At 29.8% G+C, this 16,638-nt stretch overlaps 1 protein-coding gene across 1 annotated transcript in view; it reads right to left on the reverse strand.

Moving 5' to 3' along the window:
- Positions 1-16,638, reverse strand: part of LOC123300552 (lachesin-like) — a 260,969-nt gene that overhangs the window by 35,470 nt on the left and 208,861 nt on the right. Inside the window, exon 5 of the mRNA XM_044883137.1 lies at positions 12,586-12,778. Coding sequence (XP_044739072.1) covers positions 12,586-12,778 — 193 coding nt within the window. The remainder of the gene's footprint in view (positions 1-12,585; positions 12,779-16,638) is intronic.

A 16,638-nucleotide genomic window follows, 5' to 3' on the forward strand; every position in this document is an offset into this window, starting at 1 on the left:
GACACAAGCCATTTCGCGATCTTGTATGTTGGTGAGTTGATCCCGGATACAATGGGCCGCATACCATCTCCTTCCTTGTGAATTTTCGGCAATCCGTACAATCTAGAAGTTAGTGGGTTTGATGATTGTAACTTCAAACGATCTCTGCTTCCAATCAGCGCCTGACATTGTTTGATCACCTCTTTTACCTCTTTGATATTCTTTTGGAGTGGATCCTTCTCGACACGTTCATATGGTCCTTCCCGTAATAGTTTTTCCATCCGTCGAATGTAATCTTCTTTATCTAAAACAACAACAGCATTACCTTTATCTGCCTTGGTGATCGTGACTTCTTTTTCCGTAAGCGATTTTACAGCTTTGTGATGAGTTATATGATGGTTGATTTCTTTTTCCTCTGGTCGTAGGATGGGTAAAACGTTTCTCCTGATCTGGTGCTTTACACTTTCTGGAGCTCTTTTGATGGTTGTTTCTACGTCGGCGATGATGTCAATGATCGGTGTTTTTAGGGGTTTCAAAGAAAAATTGAGACCTTTATTTAATAATTGCAGTTCCTCCGTTGAAAGTTCCTTTGTTGATATGTTTTTAACTATATTCAGTTGATTATGAATGGCTGTTTGTCTTGGTTTATTATCATTCCTCCTGTCATTGCTGGTCATTTGTTTTGCCCTGGGTTGTTGAATTGAAATGAGCGATAACAATTTCTTGTTGTGTCGATCATATGTCTGCTCCATTTTGTGGTCAATGATTTCGTTGATTTTCCGGTACCATAATAGCCAATTCTGGAAATCCTTTTCGTTAAGATCTTTGGTCAGCATTAAGTGTAGTTTGTATTTTTCCGTTTCAATATTGCTGCGTGAACAGTAAATTTGACTTTTTTCCAAGACTAACCATTTATATTTCGCGAACTCAACTGCTTTTCGAGCATTCGGACTGTTGGAGCTAGAATTAATACATAAAAATTTTGGAAATACGTTTGCTTTTAAACAATTGTTTAAAAACGATATATCCGCTGAAAGAGAACGAAATTTTAATGATAATTTAAAAAACTTACATAACTGCTCCTTTGGTCTGGGCACCAAATTATTATTCAAATTAAGATGAGCATTTCTGTGGGCTGTATTATGCATTTTGTTAAAATATATCCCCTTAAGGACCCACAATAAAAATATTTAGCTAGATTATAAAATTATTAATTAGCTAGACCGGTTTCGATTGCTTTGGCAATCCTCTTCAGTAGCATTAAACCTCTTAAAATTAAAAAGTCTTAAAATTAAAAAATATTTACAAATCCGAAAAAAGAACCGCATCAATCTGAAACAAATAATAATAAAATAATACCCTTAAAATTAAAATAAAATTATTTACCCGATTATAATAATAATAAATCTTTATGTTACACCCTCTAAAATAATGTAACTGCCTGCTTTCACCTAAAACACAATAAAATATTAAGTTTTAATCCTAAGATAGGATTATCGTTATGAAAATATCAGAAAACTAAGGGATTAAGCCTGAAAATAAAATGTAAGATAAGAAACGTTGTAAATATAAAATAAAAAACACAGAAATAAAAATAAAGAGAAAATTAGATTACCAACAAAATAAACATTTTAATCCTCGGTATACCTAAAACAGAATAAATAATTAGAATTTAGAAAAACCTGCAACAAACCAAAATAAAATTAAATGAAAATAAGCAAATTAAAAACAAAAATTAAAAAATAAAAATAGAATTAATTAAAGAACAATAGAATAAGTATTACCAAATGAAGTAAAATGGTGTACCTAAAACAGAAGAAATTATTAATTAGCGTACCTAAAACAGAAGAAATTATTAATTAGCGTACCTAAAACAGAAGAAATTATTAATTAGCGTACCTAAAACAGAAGAAATTATTAATTAGCGTACCTAAAACAGAAGAAATTATTAATTAGTGTACCTAAAACAGAAGAAATTATTAGTTAGTGTACCTAAAACAGAATAAAATATAAAATAAATAAAAAAATGAAAGTGAGCAAAATTATAAAAATACAAGAAAATAAGTTGAAAAAATAAAAAATTTTACCAAATGACAAACTGAAACAAACAAAAAATCAAATTAAGTAAAAATGATAAGCAAAAATAAAAAATAAAAATTAAATCAAAAAATAATAATAGGAAAGATAAATAAAAAAGATGAAAAATAGCATAAAATATCGATTCTCGAGACAACACAAATGAAACAGGTAACTAAAAGAAACCCTGCCCAAATTGTGTTGTTTTTCGATCACCATTCAAATAAAACAGGTAAAAAGTGTACACCACAAGTATAATTAAGCAATAAACTTAATCGTCACATGTACTCTAGTTAACTGTTAAAAATTTGGTGATTTTCGCTTGTCTTATATGCTTCGTTCGTTGAGGTACCGGCCCTTGATTGGTTCTTTTATTTGAATCCAATGGCTGGCCGACCTTTGTTGATTGGCTGGCATCTACACATAGGCTGTACAGGTCAGAGAATGGTACTGGACCTTTGTCGCTATTCAAAGCGTTCTTTCCCATTCTGTTGATGTACAAACTTTCGTAGGCATCAAGTTTCGATGGAATGTTGACTAATTTTAACAACTTTATCTCACCGATCTGATGTCCCGTTTCGCATTATATAGCGCATTTCAACAATAAAAGGAAGGAAAAGTCATCAGTGGCATCACACGCCATGGAAACGGGACATCAGATCGGTGAGATAAAGTTGTTAAAATTAGTCAACATTCCATCGAAACTTGATGCCTACGAAAGTTTGTACATCAACAGAATGGGAAAGAACGCTTTGAATAGCGACAAAGGTCCAGTACCATTCTCTGACCTGTACAGCCTATGTGTAGATGCCAGCCAATCAACAAAGGTCGGCCAGCCATTGGATTCAAATAAAAGAACCAATCAAGGGCCGGTACCTCAACGAACGAAGCATATAAGACAAGCGAAAATCACCAAATTTTTAACAGTTAACTAGAGTACATGTGACGATTAAGTTTATTGCTTAATTATACTTGTGGTGTACACTTTTTACCTGTTTTATTTGAATGGTGATCGAAAAACAACACAATTTGGGCAGGGTTTCTTTTAGTTACCTGTTTCATTTGTGTTGTCTCGAGAATCGATATTTTATGCTATTTTTCATCTTTTTTATTTATCTTTCCTATTATTATTTTTTGATTTAATTTTTATTTTTTATTTTTGCTTATCATTTTTACTTAATTTGATTTTTTGTTTGTTTCAGTTTGTCATTTGGTAAAATTTTTTATTTTTTCAACTTATTTTCTTGTATTTTTATAATTTTGCTCACTTTCATTTTTTTATTTATTTTATATTTTATTCTGTTTTAGGTACACTAACTAATAATTTCTTCTGTTTTAGGTACACTAATTAATAATTTCTTCTGTTTTAGGTACGCTAATTAATAATTTCTTCTGTTTTAGGTACGCTAATTAATAATTTCTTCTGTTTTAGGTACGCTAATTAATAATTTCTTCTGTTTTAGGTACGCTAATTAATAATTTCTTCTGTTTTAGGTACACCATTTTACTTCATTTGGTAATACTTATTCTATTGTTCTTTAATTAATTCTATTTTTATTTTTTAATTTTTGTTTTTAATTTGCTTATTTTCATTTAATTTTATTTTGGTTTGTTGCAGGTTTTTCTAAATTCTAATTATTTATTCTGTTTTAGGTATACCGAGGATTAAAATGTTTATTTTGTTGGTAATCTAATTTTCTCTTTATTTTTATTTCTGTGTTTTTTATTTTATATTTACAACGTTTCTTATCTTACATTTTATTTTCAGGCTTAATCCCTTAGTTTTCTGATATTTTCATAACGATAATCCTATCTTAGGATTAAAACTTAATATTTTATTGTGTTTTAGGTGAAAGCAGGCAGTTACATTATTTTAGAGGGTGTAACATAAAGATTTATTATTATTATAATCGGGTAAATAATTTTATTTTAATTTTAAGGGTATTATTTTATTATTATTTGTTTCAGATTGATGCGGTTCTTTTTTCGGATTTGTAAATATTTTTTAATTTTAAGACTTTTTAATTTTAAGAGGTTTAATGCTACTGAAGAGGATTGCCAAAGCAATCGAAACCGGTCTAGCTAATTAATAATTTTATAATCTAGCTAAATATTTTTATTGTGGGTCCTTAAGGGGATATATTTTAACAAAATGCATAATACAGCCCACAGAAATGCTCATCTTAATTTGAATAATAATTTGGTGCCCAGACCAAAGGAGCAGTTATGTAAGTTTTTTAAATTATCATTAAAATTTCGTTCTCTTTCAGCGGATATATCGTTTTTAAACAATTGTTTAAAAGCAAACGTATTTCCAAAATTTTTATGTATTAATTCTAGCTCCAACAGTCCGAATGCTCGAAAAGCAGTTGAGTTCGCGAAATATAAATGGTTAGTCTTGGAAAAAAGTCAAATTTACTGTTCACGCAGCAATATTGAAACGGAAAAATACAAACTACACTTAATGCTGACCAAAGATCTTAACGAAAAGGATTTCCAGAATTGGCTATTATGGTACCGGAAAATCAACGAAATCATTGACCACAAAATGGAGCAGACATATGATCGACACAACAAGAAATTGTTATCGCTCATTTCAATTCAACAACCCAGGGCAAAACAAATGACCAGCAATGACAGGAGGAATGATAATAAACCAAGACAAACAGCCATTCATAATCAACTGAATATAGTTAAAAACATATCAACAAAGGAACTTTCAACGGAGGAACTGCAATTATTAAATAAAGGTCTCAATTTTTCTTTGAAACCCCTAAAAACACCGATCATTGACATCATCGCCGACGTAGAAACAACCATCAAAAGAGCTCCAGAAAGTGTAAAGCACCAGATCAGGAGAAACGTTTTACCCATCCTACGACCAGAGGAAAAAGAAATCAACCATCATATAACTCATCACAAAGCTGTAAAATCGCTTACGGAAAAAGAAGTCACGATCACCAAGGCAGATAAAGGTAATGCTGTTGTTGTTTTAGATAAAGAAGATTACATTCGACGGATGGAAAAACTATTACGGGAAGGACCATATGAACGTGTCGAGAAGGATCCACTCCAAAAGAATATCAAAGAGGTAAAAGAGGTGATCAAACAATGTCAGGCGCTGATTGGAAGCAGAGATCGTTTGAAGTTACAATCATCAAACCCACTAACTTCTAGATTGTACGGATTGCCGAAAATTCACAAGGAAGGAGATGGTATGCGGCCCATTGTATCCGGGATCAACTCACCAACATACAAGATCGCGAAATGGCTTGTGTCAGAATTTAATAAATTCAACAAGCCGACAGGTGATAGTGTCTTGAATTCTATGGAACTCATAGAAAAACTTAAGGGTGTAAATTTAGTAGATGGGGATAAGTTTGTATCTTTTGACGTAACGGCCCTTTTTCCTAGTGTGCCAATTAATAAAGCGTTGGACCACCTGGAGGAATGGTTGACGGAGAACAATGTGCCTGAACTGGAAAGAGGAGAATATCTCCAATTAACCAGATTATGCATGGAACAAACTTATTTCCAATTTAATGAAAAATTTTATAAGCAGGTACATGGAACCAGTATGGGCAACCCATTGAGCCCTTTTTTAGCAAACATATTCATGTCAAGATTGGAAAGGAATTTAAAACAAGCAGCGGAGTATTTCCCACAACATTGGTATCGTTATGTAGATGACATATTTACAATTATAGATACTAAGAAAACGAGCGTACACGATTTTTTGGAATTTTTGAATAAAGCGGAACCCAGCATCAAATTCACCGTGGAAGAGGAGCAGGATGAAAAATTACCATTTCTGGATCTCGAAATATCCAGAGATAGCGATAAGTTGGCGTTCAACATTTACAGGAAACCGACAAATGTAGATAGGTTTATTCCAAAGGACTCCTTTTCTCATTGGAGCCACAAAATGGCCGCTTTTAATTTTCTTGTTCACAGGTTAACAACATACCCATTATCAACAACAAACTATAAGAAGGAATTGGATTACATAAAAAATGTGGCGGTACTCAACGGATATTCAACGAACGTAATTGACCAATTATTGAAAAAGGCGAAATGGCGGAAGTCCCTTAAAGAAACAACAACATTGTCAACGGAAGAACCAGTCCTAAGAACATCATTGACCTTTTATGGCAAAAAAACCAGCCAAGTATCGGAGGCCATGCAAAAATATAACACAAACCTACAAGTGGCATATACATCGAAAGGGAAATTGAGGTCAATGTTATGTAATACGAAGGATCGTATTCCAAACAACAAAAAGTCAGGTATATATAAAGTTGATTGCGCAGATTGCTCGAAAGGTTATATTGGCCAAACAGCCCGTTCCCTTAGCGTACGCTACAAAGAGCATATAGCGCATTTCAACAATAAAAGGAAGGAAAAGTCATCAGTGGCATCACACGCCATGGAAACGGGACATCAGATCGGTGAGATAAAGTTGTTAAAATTAGTCAACATTCCATCGAAACTTGATGCCTACGAAAGTTTGTACATCAACAGAATGGGAAAGAACGCTTTGAATAGCGACAAAGGTCCAGTACCATTCTCTGACCTGTACAGCCTATGTGTAGATGCCAGCCAATCAACAAAGGTCGGCCAGCCATTGGATTCAAATAAAAGAACCAATCAAGGGCCGGTACCTCAACGAACGAAGCATATAAGACAAGCGAAAATCACCAAATTTTTAACAGTTAACTAGAGTACATGTGACGATTAAGTTTATTGCTTAATTATACTTGTGGTGTACACTTTTTACCTGTTTTATTTGAATGGTGATCGAAAAACAACACAATTTGGGCAGGGTTTCTTTTAGTTACCTGTTTCATTTGTGTTGTCTCGAGAATCGATATTTTATGCTATTTTTCATCTTTTTTATTTATCTTTCCTATTATTATTTTTTGATTTAATTTTTATTTTTTATTTTTGCTTATCATTTTTACTTAATTTGATTTTTTGTTTGTTTCAGTTTGTCATTTGGTAAAATTTTTTATTTTTTCAACTTATTTTCTTGTATTTTTATAATTTTGCTCACTTTCATTTTTTTATTTATTTTATATTTTATTCTGTTTTAGGTACACTAACTAATAATTTCTTCTGTTTTAGGTACACTAATTAATAATTTCTTCTGTTTTAGGTACGCTAATTAATAATTTCTTCTGTTTTAGGTACGCTAATTAATAATTTCTTCTGTTTTAGGTACGCTAATTAATAATTTCTTCTGTTTTAGGTACGCTAATTAATAATTTCTTCTGTTTTAGGTACACCATTTTACTTCATTTGGTAATACTTATTCTATTGTTCTTTAATTAATTCTATTTTTATTTTTTAATTTTTGTTTTTAATTTGCTTATTTTCATTTAATTTTATTTTGGTTTGTTGCAGGTTTTTCTAAATTCTAATTATTTATTCTGTTTTAGGTATACCGAGGATTAAAATGTGTATTTTGTTGGTAATCTAATTTTCTCTTTATTTTTATTTCTGTGTTTTTTATTTTATATTTACAACGTTTCTTATCTTACATTTTATTTTCAGGCTTAATCCCTTAGTTTTCTGATATTTTCATAACGATAATCCTATCTTAGGATTAAAACTTAATATTTTATTGTGTTTTAGGTGAAAGCAGGCAGTTACATTATTTTAGAGGGTGTAACATAAAGATTTATTATTATTATAATCGGGTAAATAATTTTATTTTAATTTTAAGGGTATTATTTTATTATTATTTGTTTCAGATTGATGCGGTTCTTTTTTCGGATTTGTAAATATTTTTTAATTTTAAGACTTTTTAATTTTAAGAGGTTTAATGCTACTGAAGAGGATTGCCAAAGCAATCGAAACCGGTCTAGCTAATTAATAATTTTATAATCTAGCTAAATATTTTTATTGTGGGTCCTTAAGGGGATATATTTTAACAAAATGCAATATGTCTGTGTTTGGTCTATTTGTCTACCTTTTTTATTCAAAGTATGCGAATGCGATGTCGATGTTGATGTTGCCCACCTTTTAACCTTTTTTTCGATATTAAATACCTTTCAAAAATAGTTTTGGTTAATGTTTTTATCCTCATATGAATTTTTTACCAATTTTTTTGTATTTATACGTAATAGGGAATTTTGTTTTATTAATGGTTCTGTAGAAGTTGATCAAGCATCCTTTGTATGTAGTTTTCTTTAAACACCATAATATGCTTGAAACGTTTTGAAATTGAATTAAATTTAAGTTGAATTTTTTGATATAGTTGTTGAATTTTCATGAAATAGACCGGTTAATGGTCTCCAAGATCGTTTCATCTAGCCTGATTAAAAAATTTTCTTTGGGTTTATGTAAGATCACTTGTATAGGCCTGTAAATCAGAGACGGTTAAGCAATTTCGCAACTGATGCGAAAAACGTGGAAATTGTACATTCAGGCTGGGTTATTTACGAGGTAGCCATGTCGACCACATGCCCGAAATCATATTGACCCGTGAATGGCATAAAATTACCTCTCTAATAAAACCAGTTTTCATTAGATTAAAACTAATTTTCTTTGTTTTACTTTGGGTAAACCTTGCGATCCTCTAAAAACAGACCCGTTATTAACCTGGAGGACAATGAACCATACTTTTGTGTACCCATTTTCTGGGTTGAATAGCCCTGTACAAACGTTCAAAAATTATTCAAAAGTTTGTGTTTACAAAACGTATCCATGTCTGCGTTTCTTCTCTGTGATAGATAATGTTTACCAAATTAAGTTAAGCCCATTTTAATATAATATCCTTTTTGTTGTTATGTCATCATGTTTACCATTTTGTATGTATTAGAAAGTAGTAGTTGTTGTTGTTGTATAGTCCGTACTTTAATTTAGTATTAAAACAAACTGTGTAATGTTCATTTTGTGAATTTCCATCACAAGGAAAATGAGCTAGCTATACCGACAAGTCAAGATAATACTAAAACGCAAGTCCTTTTAATAGTTGATTACTAAGAGGGTGACAGTTCTTGTGTGGTGTCGTTATGGTAAATGGAAAATATGGTCTATTTCGAAATAATTCTGGAAAATGAAGGGTTTTATGTTACGGAGCTGTTAAAATAATTCATTGTGTTACAATTTTTTTAAAATTAAATTATAAACTTCTTATAAGAATAATAATAATTGGGTAGATGACTGCTATCGAATGAACCGCATTATCCATAAAAATGCAAAAGTAGATTTGATATCATCATAACAAAATTTGAAAGTTGAATTAAAATTGTTTAAAAAACAAAAGAGTTGAACGTATTCAAAAACTGTTTCTCGTCTATTTCTTGCAAAAAAGGAGTTTTATATGAAATATCTATCTAGGGATATAAATAATAATATAATAATAAATATCTAGGGAAAAAAGTGACTCGTGAATATAATCAGAAAGTCAGTACACTATAATATAAATTTTGTGACAAGTATCACCAGATCGTTTTTGATTGGACGCACTTAAGCCTTTGTTCAATATAATTAATTTTCTTAACAAATGAAAATTTTAAATTTAACAGGGAATTTACTAAGTTTACGCAGCTCTTGTGCGTCGAATTTTATATTGTACGTGTTTGGGTGGTGTTACTGAAACTTTATTCAACATCAAAGAAATCAACAACAGAAATAAACATATCATATACGTAGTAGTTTTAGTAATAGCACGCTACGAGAGTATAGTAAAATCTGGACTTTGTTAACTTCCTGATAGAAAATTGTTGTTTTCATCCCAGAAAAACAAAATTAAACACTCCATGAATTTTAGCATAAATGCTAGTTAAAAATTACAATCGAACGGGAATGCACTTGCTGCGATTTTCAAGTTGATAAGAGCCTTGGCTTGGAAAACCCGTGTGCAGGGTGTAATTTTCTTAATACAACTAAAACAAGTAAGCCTTAGTAAGAAAATTACACACAGTAAACAAGCTAATAGTATCTCTTTGCATATTTTTAGAAATGATTTCAAATTGATAAATTTGACCAAACATAGTCCATAAGAGAAAATTAAGTAGACGCTATTCACGTAAGACAGTCCTTACAAAGGCTACTCCCTATAAAGCCTTATGAAAAATACGAAATTTGCATAAGTAATCCATCAAAATCAATTAAGTAAAATAAAAAGTCAAATTGAATCAATTTTTCGACTATAATGTTCTGAATGACAATTCAAAAGAAAAGGAAAGAATTTTTTAAAATTTCCCCAAATATCAACGCAAAGTACTTTATGATTGGTTTAATATTGGCCTTGAAAATAATTAAATTGTAAACTAAATCATGAACATAAGGCAATAATTAGAATGACCATTTTAAAATTAAACTAGAATTTTCTATTCCAAATACACCTTGACTTCCGGGGCCAAATTTGGAATAAAATGAAAATATCTGTTCTCATTGTTTTCTGAAAGTAATGGATGTGATTTCAAAAATCTATATTCTCCAGGGATTGTTTAAAATTTTACCACCTCCTATTTGTTGTTTCGTTACGAACAGACGGATAGATTGTGACGTATTAAATGACTGAAAGTGTTTTGTAAATAGATTTTGAAATTAACAAACAACAAACGCATTCAAAATTTTCAACAAAAACTATTATAAACTTAGAAATTACATTAAAGCCAAATCCATATTGAATTCAATTTCGAATACGATTTGAAATAATTTAAATTTTACTTTGATTTAGCAGAATTAATAAGTATTTCAATTAATTGATTTGGATATTGTCAGGTGTATTTCAAGTTTACTCTGTGTAGCTAAGAAAAAGTCTTTCTAAGTCTTTAAAACTACTTCATACGAATGTCAGTAGTGGAACCATTTTGAAGTATCACTTTTCTTAAACTAAAAATTTTGGCATGTGGACAGAAAAAAAGTTTTCATTTCTTCCAGCCAACGATAATCTAAGTGCCATTTGGAATCATTTTCTCGAGACATCTCAAACTCTTATTTCGTGAAGAATTGAATTTTCAGAAGCTTGAGTTTAGTACATTTTACGGTAGGACCAGATTTTTCCATCGTTTCCATCATATTTGATATACATTCGTCTTTTAGTTTTAAATAAAAAATTTAAATAAAAATGTAGGGACCAGACTAAAAATTAGAAAATTACTTTTTCTTATGAGTCACCCGTACAGGAAGGTGGTAAAAACTTGCTCCGAATCATCATAACAAATAATTATTTTCTACTTTTAGTACATTAAAAGCTTGTCCTTAAAAATATTTTTATCTATATTTTTTTTAGTACGGTAAAAACGAAATTACTTTCTTAGATTCTATCATCTCTCTATATCGTTTATAAAATGGACGTCAAAGAGTCTATGTTCTACTCCATATGCTAATAGTTTCATGAAATAGAGTTATTTCGTAAGTTCCGGTTAAATTTCTGCATTGCATGTATCGTATGTTTTGATATACTCAACAAGTTATGATAAATATGGTGGGAGCGCAAATAAATACATGGTATATTAATCAATAGGATATAGAGGATGATTTATCTGCGTTTCCACCATTTAGTTAAGAAATACAGAGATACTGTATATACTTAATGGATTAAGAGTGCATTAAATTTAATCTTGTAAAGCTGTATATGAAAAACCAAAACAAAATCACTTGGCTATGTTTGAATATATGGGTGTAGCCCATTGGCAGTTCATGATTGAGAATTATTAGTATTGAGAAATGGTAGGCTAATTTCTAACCTGAACTAAATATCACCTTTCTGTGCCTGGGGGGAGTAATTACGTCTACTTGAAACAAAAGAATTACTTCTTACCCCCAGTGACACGACAAATAGTGGTAAAACCACGAGAGCAAGTAAAGAAGCCTCAATCAAAGATGAGATTGTTACCCTTGGTTTATGACATTATTTATTTTTGCTTCATAGCTATGCTATATAGTATTTTTAACATTCTAATAGGAAGAAAATTGATTCTTCGATATTGTCGACCTGTACCCAATGCTCATAAAGAAACGTATCCGTAGCCCAACACTTGGAAATTTGAAATTTACAAAGTTTTCAATATTCGAAAATGTCCGAGAATCAAATATCTTCTTACACAAACATGAAAAAAGGTAGATATTCATAAATTTTAAGCTAGTAAGGTAATCAATTAGAATTTTTGATTGAAATTAATAAAATTTGGGTTTTTATTATAACTGTGTTGATACCCGGTTTAGTACTATTAAAGAAAATTTATATTTCGTAATAAGATAATGTTGACATATGTGTCTCTCCTCCCAAATGAGTATTATTTTAGATATAAAATATCTATTCACACATATTCAGTCTCTCAATTAAACAAAGATAAATATACAGGATGCTTGGGAAAAAAGTGCAAATAATTAAAAGAATTGTCACTTGCAAGTTATTGTTTGACATTTTATTCACGAAAGTAAAATTATCTACCCATATTTGTGTTTCAAAAATAATACGGTTTCAAGTTAATTTGTTTCCTTGTTCCACTTTTTTTCCGTACATTCTGTACATAAACGTAATGAAATTTTAATTTGAATAAACGAAATTACCTTTAGCTCTTTGTCCATCTCTAATAAGTATATCATGTGAATCTTCACGTCGCCACGTAATGTGAGGTGGAGGATGGCCACGTGCTCGACATCGTAATTGTACAACACCACCTTCAGGTGCAAGAACATCACTCACTTGCCCATCACCACTATCAATTATATCTGGCGGGACCACTACATTTAAATGCCCTACCTGAAAACAAAATCACAGAATTATAAGAATGAACTAATTTGGGCTCAAAATAAGCTTGGTACATGATTCTCATTAAAAATAGCAATAAAAGTTTTTTTCTTTCCTTTCTTCAAGAGAAGAAAATCGTACTCGACTTTCACTGCTTTCCATCTTCGATAAAAAGTGTTTCTTTTGGAAAATTCGATTAAACCTCAATAGAACCTGTCGATTTAGCATTTCAAGGTTCAAATTTGTAATGACGTCAAACTATAAAGCACACAGACAAATTGCCGAAATAAATACCTATATAATTTTTTTTCCCGAAAGAAAATAAATTTTTAAAGGTTTTTGCCTCTAATCAATTAAAAGCTTTTATGGTTTTGCATTAGGAATGCACAAAAATAAATTCTGGAATAATTTCTAATAAAGTCAGCCATGGCTACATTCGCCTCCTTCCATCATTTTTCCTATCCTATAATTATGACATGTTCTGTACAATGTACGTATTGTTTAAAAAAATCATCTATGAAGGTTGAATTGAATTGAAAAATTAAAATTCCTTGAAACAACATTTCAACTCTTGAAATATTATTTCGAACCACTCAGTAAATACAGAAATATTAACTTATTAACAATTCATACATTTCTATTTCGAAACTAAAGGACAAACCTAGAATACGATTATTCGACCACTAGAGGATCGTACTCTTAACAAAACGTCTCATTAAGTTTACCTTTATATGAAACGTAGAACGAGAATTTTCTATTAAAAACAATTGCAATATTACCTGTTTTACCTATAATGTTAACTATGTTTTAGGTTTTGTATATTTAATCAACACATACTTCTATATACAAATTAAAGCTTGTATAAAGAGGATTTGTGCTTGCTAAAAGCTTAAATGTTTTATAAAGCTCAACTGTTTTAATGCTCCCTTACTTATTTTTTGAATTTGATTCTGGCATGGTACACCTTTGAACTGAGCCCATGGGTTTAACATTTTTGTTTCATTCTTAGAATAGTAACATTTTTCAATTTTGTTCCATTTAAAAAAGTTAAGGGTATTGTCTTCACTGCTGTACGCCATAGTGGTCGATTCTTCTCTGGGGTGACTTAAACTACTACTTTTCATATTTTAAACTGAGTTAAAATGGATTTGTGATCAAGGTGGCAATTCTAAGGCCAATAGTCCAACATTGCCTTAATTTCTATCCCATTAAAAAATTCAATATATCAAACATTTTTACATATTTCTAATTTAGTTAAAATGAGTACGCTGCTGAAGATTAAGGTAAGAAGATACGAAGGTAGACTTATTTTATTGAGTTTAGAAAAAAGAAAAAAATATTAAAGTTAAATTTGGTTTAAAAAAAATATCATAGTGTACATATTTTTTAATTTTGGGGGTTAATGTATGTGAATCTGCGTTTAAAAATGTGATTTTGTGATTAATTTATGGAAAAATCTAATTTGACTATTTCTTACCTCTAATTGTGTTAATAATAATCAATATTTTAATCAATTCAAAATAAATTATGTTGGTAAACTCACTTTAAAATTAAAAAAAAAATCATCAAAAAAATAAAAAATCCCTCAATTAGAAATATTTTTTAATCAAAATAAAATGTATGTTATTTCATTTGTAAACTTGTAAGGACATGAAAGTTTATTTTTCAATAATATAAAATGATAAAAACATTTTCATAGGAATCTTTCACTAGCTTTGCAAAACTATTTTAATTTAGTAGGTAATTATATTAAATATTTTTGTTTTTATTGTTCGAGTTTTTTAAATAAATAGATTCAATTACACAAAATTTCAATGGAATTGTTTTTAAAATAGTTTAAATAATTTTATTGCATTGGAATGAAATGGTTATTCAAATCAATGAAACAATCACGTTTTGTTTGGTTGGAATGTGGCTATTTACGATACACTGACGAAAATGATGAACAGAGAATGAAACTGACCGTAGTAAAAAAAAATCCCTATGACTGTCACATCTGTGAAGGTTATATTCCACTTGTAAACATCTCAGGAAGGTGTAATGAGTAAAAACTAAATTAATGATCTTTGATGAAGTTAGATGTAAAAATTAATACTAGTTCCAGGAATAAAATGATATGTAATCTCTTTGATTAATCAACGTAAAATTGTTAAAAGTTAAATAATTAATAGTGAGTGCAAATTGGTCGTTGACAAATACAATAATTAATTGAAATAAAAATGCTTGGATTTAGAAAAGCTGTTGCGTGTTACTTGGATAATTAATGAAAGTATCATAATTACCTACAATTAATTTATTTGTTCTAACAAGAAATATAAATTAAACTCTACTAATCTTCTAATCCGACCTTGACGTTGAGCTGAATTCATTTTAAATGAAGTAAAGTGAGTATTATTTCAGAAGTTATCTCAAGGTTTATTCAGATATTTAATGAGTGCCAATTATTTCAAAGACAATACAGGAAACATTTGGTTTAATTTTCTTTGAATATTAGTTAAATGAGGTTTATAGAATCGCTATTTTAATTAATTCAACAATCCACAAAAATATGTGTACTTCGAAAAATCGATTGCATTTTCGTCGAATAATGCCTTAAGCGTAGATTTATCATAAAATTGCAATTGATAGTTGATATTATAATTTATAATTACTATAAACATACATAGAATGAATGTTTTCTATGAAATAAATAATTAAAAATAGATCTGTTGTTACTATTTTCATGTATTAATTTAATTAAAATTTTATTATGTAAATAATATAAATATTTTAAATAATAATCATATCAAAATTTACATTATGTTTAATTATTTATTTATAATTTAGTTTTATTTTTAAAATAAATTTTAATTCGAATATATACAGTGTGAGAGAAAAATGGTAGTAGAAATGCATTCAATTAACATTATTTTATTAGCAAAAAGACATTGTCTGTATGTTTCTTAGGTCGCAAAATCTAAATTTTTGGGCAAAATTCGGTCTAATATTTTCTTAAAAACATTATTATAATTCAAAAACCGATTTTTTGTAATTTTGGCTAATTAAAAATTAAAATTACCTTAATTGTATTGGTTTTGTCAAGTTTAAATTAGACTTAAACGAGGTTTTCGAGAAAAATAAATTTTGATAAAAAAATTACAAAAATCGAATTTATTTGTAAATATTTTTTGATTATTTCAAGACGTGATATTATCTGATCAAATAAGCTAAGCTTTTTATAAGAATTAGAGAAAGATGGTGTTAATCGGAAAAGTTAAGAGAAATGAATCGAAAACTTCAATTAGAAATTGGTCTTCGATTCATTGCAATAGGAAATATATTTTAACTACACCGGTGAGGTAAGAACTACTTAGCCAAATCTTTTTTCATGCAGTGAATAGTTGATTATACCGCACGCATTTTCAGTACGATACGTATTTCTGACCAATCAATTTAATCAAATTACTGTCAAAATTTCAGGTAATATCAAGCTACTAATTTTCTAAATTTTTAATAGCTCATGACTATTTTTAGCCCCCGAACTAAAAAACAAGGGGTGTTATAAGTTTGACCGCTATGTGTGTCTGTCTGTCTGTCTGTGGCATCGTAGCGCCTTAACGGATGAACCCATTTTAATTTTCTCGGTTTCGTTTGAAGGGTAATTTAATGAAGAGTGTTCTTAGCCACGTTTCAAGTGCGCGTTTAGGGTTCCATACCAGGAAAACCCGTCGGGAGATTTTTAAATTTAGCAAATTTCACTTGCAAATTATAATAACTGTTTATTTTCACATTTAAGAGGCGTCGAAACATGCTTTAAAGCATTACTAAAGTACTTCTGCATTGTCCAATTCGGGACCTTTGGCAATTTGTATTCTAGATAACTATTAATGTTT

This window comes from Chrysoperla carnea, chromosome 5 (assembly GCF_905475395.1).
Source record: "Chrysoperla carnea chromosome 5, inChrCarn1.1, whole genome shotgun sequence".
Taxonomy (NCBI): Eukaryota; Metazoa; Arthropoda; class Insecta; order Neuroptera; family Chrysopidae; genus Chrysoperla; species Chrysoperla carnea.